The sequence below is a fragment of the Nannobrachium achirus genome, assembly GCF_963921795.1.
Source record: "Nannobrachium achirus genome assembly, chromosome: 10".
In the NCBI taxonomy this organism is placed as follows: Eukaryota; Metazoa; Chordata; class Actinopteri; order Myctophiformes; family Myctophidae; genus Nannobrachium; species Nannobrachium achirus.
The window spans coordinates 14,374,158-14,380,157 of record NC_137819.1 but is presented as its reverse complement, the minus strand read 5'-3'; the positions used below and the strand labels follow the sequence as shown (position 1 = coordinate 14,380,157).

At 42.5% G+C, this 6,000-nt stretch overlaps 1 protein-coding gene across 2 annotated transcripts in view; it reads right to left on the bottom strand.

The window, feature by feature from the left end:
- Positions 1 to 6,000, bottom strand: part of ints3 (integrator complex subunit 3) — a 37,552-nt gene that overhangs the window by 14,323 nt on the left and 17,229 nt on the right. For both annotated transcript variants that reach the window (XM_080734774.1, XM_080734775.1), the window contains exons 14-18: positions 5,310 to 5,416; positions 3,378 to 3,491; positions 2,612 to 2,741; positions 786 to 840; positions 118 to 221 (exon numbers count right to left, since the gene is read on the bottom strand). In XM_080734774.1, the coding sequence (XP_080590900.1) occupies positions 118 to 221; positions 786 to 840; positions 2,612 to 2,741; positions 3,378 to 3,491; positions 5,310 to 5,416 (510 nt within the window). The remainder of the gene's footprint in view (positions 1 to 117; positions 222 to 785; positions 841 to 2,611; positions 2,742 to 3,377; positions 3,492 to 5,309; positions 5,417 to 6,000) is intronic.

The following is a 6,000-nucleotide window of genomic DNA, read 5'->3' as shown; positions in this document are numbered from 1 at the left end:
GCTATGGAGTGATTGTTCACCAACTCTGAACGTCTACACTTCTCCCCAGCTCTGCATTACTGATAACCAGCAGGTAGGATAATGTTATTAATTATGTGTTAATGATGAATTAATTACTCTTCAGTGATGTCGTCAGGAAGAACGTCTCCTCTGAAGTGATTCTTAAAGAGTTCGGCCAAACACGAGGCCAGGGTGGACATCTGCTCCGTCTCAAAGTCCTCCTAAACATAGTAAAACACATCAAAATACAGTGTTCTGTGCCAAAGTCCTCCAACACATTAGTAAAAGACAATCTAAATCATTAGAAATTTAAAGCACAGTAGAAGACAATAGTCAAAGTCTAGCAGACAATAGAATGGAATTATGCAATTAGGGCTGTCACGATATGACATTTTACATGACGATTAATTGTCACTCAAATAATTGCCGATTAACGATTTAATTGTGTTTTTGTCGTTGATAATTACATTTCTGTTTGGCTTTTAGGCTTTGAAGTTGTACATGGTAGATATGACACATAACCTAAATATACAAAGAAATTACTGACATATTTGACAACTTACTACTTAAAAAATAACTTTGATAGTGGAAATAGCCGATCTACAAGCTCACAACGTGTCGCGATGCGACGCGTTGTGAGCTTGTAGATCTGCTATTTCCACTACAACATTCACGATTATGACAAAATAATTGCGATAATGTCAAATAATCACGATTAGACGATTATGTAATAATTGTGACAGCCCTATATGCAATACAATAACAATACAGAACATCTAACTCACCTCCAGGATCAGATCCACTATCTCCTGCATCGCCACACACTGCATCTCTGAATCACTGAGGATTACAATACAAATAGTTAATAACACCAGTAAGACTCCCTAATCGGGAGATAAGCGACCAACGGTCGCTTATCAAATATCACAACCTCCACCTCTCACGTCATACGGGTAGCCATAGTTACACCTGGAATGTTGAATCTCCATATATGGAGATAACCTACGCATCACACAAAGTCTGACCTCACCAGCCCATACTTGGGCATGGACGACTTATATCTCCATATACGGAGATGGCCATATATGGAGATACGATGACATCACAGAGTCCACAGCTGATGATGTGGCGTGATGTCATACAATACACAAACAAGCCCTATATAAAGGGGCAATTCTCACCAGGGAAGAGAGCATTGCCTGGAATGTTGAATCTCCATATATGGAGATAACCTACGCATCACACAAAGTCTGACCTCACCAGCCCATACTTGGGCATGGACGACTTATATCTCCATATACGGAGATGGCCATATATGGAGATACGATGACATCACAGAGTCCACAGCTGATGATGTGGCGTGATGTCATACAATAAACAAACAAGCCCTATATACTGATGCGATACGATGACATCACAGAGTCCACAGCTGATGATGTGGCGTGATGTCATACAATAAACAAACAAGCCCTATATACTGATGCGGAGATATGAGCAGGGCAAAGGTGTGACGTGTGACCGACCGACGGACGGACGGCCGGTGGAGGTTTTCATAGTAAACTGCTCCCTGACGGTCGCAATAAACAAACAAGCCCTATATACTGATGCGGAGATATGAGCAGGGCAAAGATGTGACGTGTGACGTGTGACCGACCGACGGACGGACGGCCGGTGGAGGTTTTCATAGTAAACTGCTTCCTGACGGTCGCAATTAAGGCCTAACATTTGTGGATGCTTTAACTATTAAAAAATAGCAGATATACAAGCTCGCAGCGCGGCACCGAGTGCCGCGCTGCAAGCTTGTAGATCTGCTATTTTTGAAAAAGTCGTGAAAATGTTGTGCAAATATTTGAATATATGTTTTCAAAACAAACGTTTGTAACTCAAATTTTGCTTCTGGGTGGTCCCTGGAACTAGATATTTTGAGATGGGGGTCCGTGGCCAAATACATATCATTTTGGGGGTCCCTCATGTGAAAAGGTTTGAGAACCACTGACATAGTAGTCTCTCAAGAACAGACAGTTAAGCGAAAAGGACCTTTTCTTTGACGATGGCTAAGCCAGATTGCTGACATAGAAACATAGGTTTTTCAAAGAATCTTAGAAGGATTCAAAAGACACTTATAGAATCGGGTCAAAATTCTAATTTTCACGATTTTTCAAAAATAGCAGATCTACAAGCTTGTATATCTGCTATTTTTCAATAGTTAAAGCATAAAATAATGATACACAAAATGTGTACCCTCTAAATGGGTTAATAACAAAGCTCTGCTAATGTTTCTGCTAATGTCAGCCACATTACCCATACCCCCCCCCCCCCCCAAATTAGTTACTATGCCAATTAATTCCTCTTGCCACTCACTGCTGTTAAATGCTACTGACTCACCCACCAGTTAAGGCGACCCCTTATTCTAAGGCACGTGGAAACCTAAAAGAAACCGTTTGACAGTGTGACCCTTCTCTAATTAATGTCTAGCTATGTTTTACGAATAGAATCGATTATTTGCATTGATATGATATTTTGCTGTTTGCATAAAGATATAGTAGATTGTTGCAAATTAAAACAGATTCTTCGATGGAGTTACTGTATCGTTACACCTCTAATAATTAACCTCGTTTTCTGCAACTGTAGCACTTTCTCTTTCATGGTGTCATCTAATTGGTCCAGGTAAGGTGTGATGTCAGCAGGTTCCTCAATAATAGCTTCTTTGATTGGGTGGAACCTAAACTCTCGCTTTTTCCCTGCAGCAAGAAAAGAAATAAAAGAATGTTATTGCTAATGTAATGCAAATAAAAACTATTGATAACGTTTTGAACAAGTGTTGATAACCTGAATATCCATACAGCTTTAAATGATGAATAAACATGATGATAAGTGAATATCTATATACATTAACTCACCCACCGCTATTTTTAAGACCCTTCTAATGGTCCACACCGCCAGGATTTTGCCTACCTTTAACGTGGGCGCGCGCGCGAATCCATTGCGCGATGGTTCACCGATTGCATTCACAATACGATCCAGGCACGGTAAGCAACAAAACACTACAGCCTTCCATCGCTCAAAGCGAAACCTACTGAGCGCCACGCTGGTGTTGCACAACATTGAACCGGATGACATTTCGGCAGACAGGATACAGGCGTCGTTGTCCCGCCCCCCCATTTCCGTTCTGGAACATCCAGATCCGTTTTTTGTGAATAGGGCCGGTCCATAGAGCGCTATGGACGGCGAATCGGCGATCATACTTTTTTGTTTTATAGTTATTAAAGCTAATTGATAACTCGTCATATTCGTCATAAGCAGAGTGGACCCATAAATATAGCTCGTCAAACTCGTCCTATGCAGTGGGTGAGTTAATGAATAAAACATGACGGGACCTTTGTTGTTGAATTCATCCTCGTCGTCACTGAAGGCGGCCTCTGTGTTGTCATAGCAACCCTCCTCCTTGTCCAACACGTGGTTGTCCATCTCCGATGACTCTTCCATTTTAACTACGCGCGCGCACACACACACACACACACACACACACACACACACACACACACACACTCAGTTTTGTCCGTTTTCGATGAATGGTGAAAACAAACTGATCTTGGTGGTGAACCAGGACCTTTTGGATGCCACTCATAGCCAAAAAAAAAAAAAGTCTGGAAAGTTTTGGAAACTTTTTTTTCATTAATATCAATTGGGATTGTTTTTCATATCGTTGGAATGCACGTTTAGTCACCATTACAGCGAGGTACAACACTGTGCATTCCTGGAAAGAGCAACGCAGCTAACCGTGTGGGTAGTGCCCCCTTCCCACAAAATGTCATGTGCCAAAATCCCCCAGTTGCACTGTTGCACAAGCCTTATCCTGAGGGGGCAAACATGTTATGTTGATGGTTGGTGTGCCTGAAGGCACACCAAAACTCCACACAGTTGAAGGACCCCGCCTGGCACACCTGCCCGCACTTGAAGCTCAAAACCAGAGTGAATACCAACAGAAGAATATTGCAAAACTGTTCCTTTTTTTTATTATCATTTTGAAAACATTTTTATTTGGTGAAAACAGCCAATCTACAAGCGCCGGGAGATTGTCGGCTAATTTCACTACTTTAGTGGGGAACTCTTGTATGGTAAAGTAGGGAATCCATTCATGAAAACATCTTGAAGTATGGCAAATTTGGCGATACAAGGTTTTTCCAGCAACAGTAATACAGTAATGGATTCATGAATTCATGGATTCAGGTAAGCGATAGCTGGCAGACGTAAAAAAAAAAGAACACAGTCTGAAACCCAGGGAACGGCAGAAGGGGCAAAATGGTAAATGGACTGCACGTATAGGGCTTTTTCCCAAAGCACATAACATTACAAAGTGCTTCACATTCACCCATTCACACACCGCTGGCGGAGGAAACCGTGCAAGGCACCAACCTGCTCATGGGGAGCGGTTAGGGGTTCAGTGTCTTGCTCAAGGACACTTCGACACTTGGCTAGGAGGAGCCGGGATTCCAGCCTGGAACCTTCGGATTCCAAGACGGCCGCTCTACCTCCTGAGCCACTGCTGCTGCCGCCCCCCAATGAAATGAGACATGCATGCATTGTGTTCAAAGTCATGTCAAAAGTCAAGTCTGAGCCAAACTTTAGTTTAAATCAACCACTGTTTGCACATTTTACTTTGAATTACAGAAATGTGTTCAGAATTAGGTGTGGGAAGACTTGGGGTTGTTGCATTTTCAGGCCTAACATAACCAAGTTATGTATAGATTGATGCATATGCTATGGTTACAATGTTTTACATCTTGTTATCACACAGCAAGTCCCCACACCAAATGTATAAATAAGAAAATGTTATATGGGCAAGAAAACTAAAAGTCATATACATTTTCAAAGCTAGTAGCTTTAATTATCAACATCTCTAGAAAACCTACTGCACAAGTTCTGCTGTAGGTTTTCTCCAGATATAGCTGTGTGTGATGAAGCTATGGCTACGCAACATCCAGTTCTAGATTGCATCCATCAAAAAGGTAAAATATTTTTACTTTCGAAATCAAAGCCGTCTACCAATTTGACTGAGTTTTCTGCCGGTCTCCAGTCTTGCTTCACTTGCGTTCATTAAAATTGCATTTGGTTTGTTGTCTACCGCTTGCCTGAATCCATGTGAATAGCCACATAAACAATACATGTTATACCCGAGAGTGTGTGTGTGTGTGTGTGTGTGTGTGTGTGTGTGTGTGTGTGTGTGTGTGTGTGTGTGCGCGTGCATGCGTGCGTGCGTGCGTGCGTGCGTGCGTGCGTGCGTGCGTGCGTGTGCATGTTGGTGTTACCTTCAGTAGGTGGAGAAGGCGAACTACAGAACTCAGGGAATCGTTCTCTCAACATGGAGCGAAGTTCTCTGTCCAGCTTAGGATTGTCAAACAATGGAGCCAGATGACTGAGAGAAGAAAACACATAAAATAAACATGAATCATCCTCTTTCAACTTTAACCACTTGAACCCCAGCATCCCTTTTCTGGGAGGAAGGTTCACCAAAAATAGACAATCTACAAACTCACAACGTGCCACGTTGTGTGCTTGTAGATCTGCTAATGTTGGTGAAGAGAGTTGGCCGTAGATGGAAGAAGAACTCATCAAGTGCAGTGCAAATCAGGTCTGTTTTACGAATCATAGTGAAGTGATATCGATGAATTCCAAAATATTATTACATTATTCTGAGCACCCATTTTGGGAAACCCTGCTCCACTATGCACCTGAACCAGCCTAACTATGAGGAACAGTGTAGCCCTCCATCCCCTCAGTACTTGCATATCTGACCAAGCATGTAGCTCGCTGGCATCCTTCAAAACTGCCCTGAAAACTCACCTTTCAGGAGGCCAGAGAAGGAGGTAGTTATCACTTCTCCCATAGACACGCGAGAAGTGAGCCCCCCCCCCCCCCCCCCTTTACCTTAGCCCCACCCCCTTGTTTCCCCAATCCTGTACATAGTGTCTTTATAACTGCGATATTATTGAATGTTTT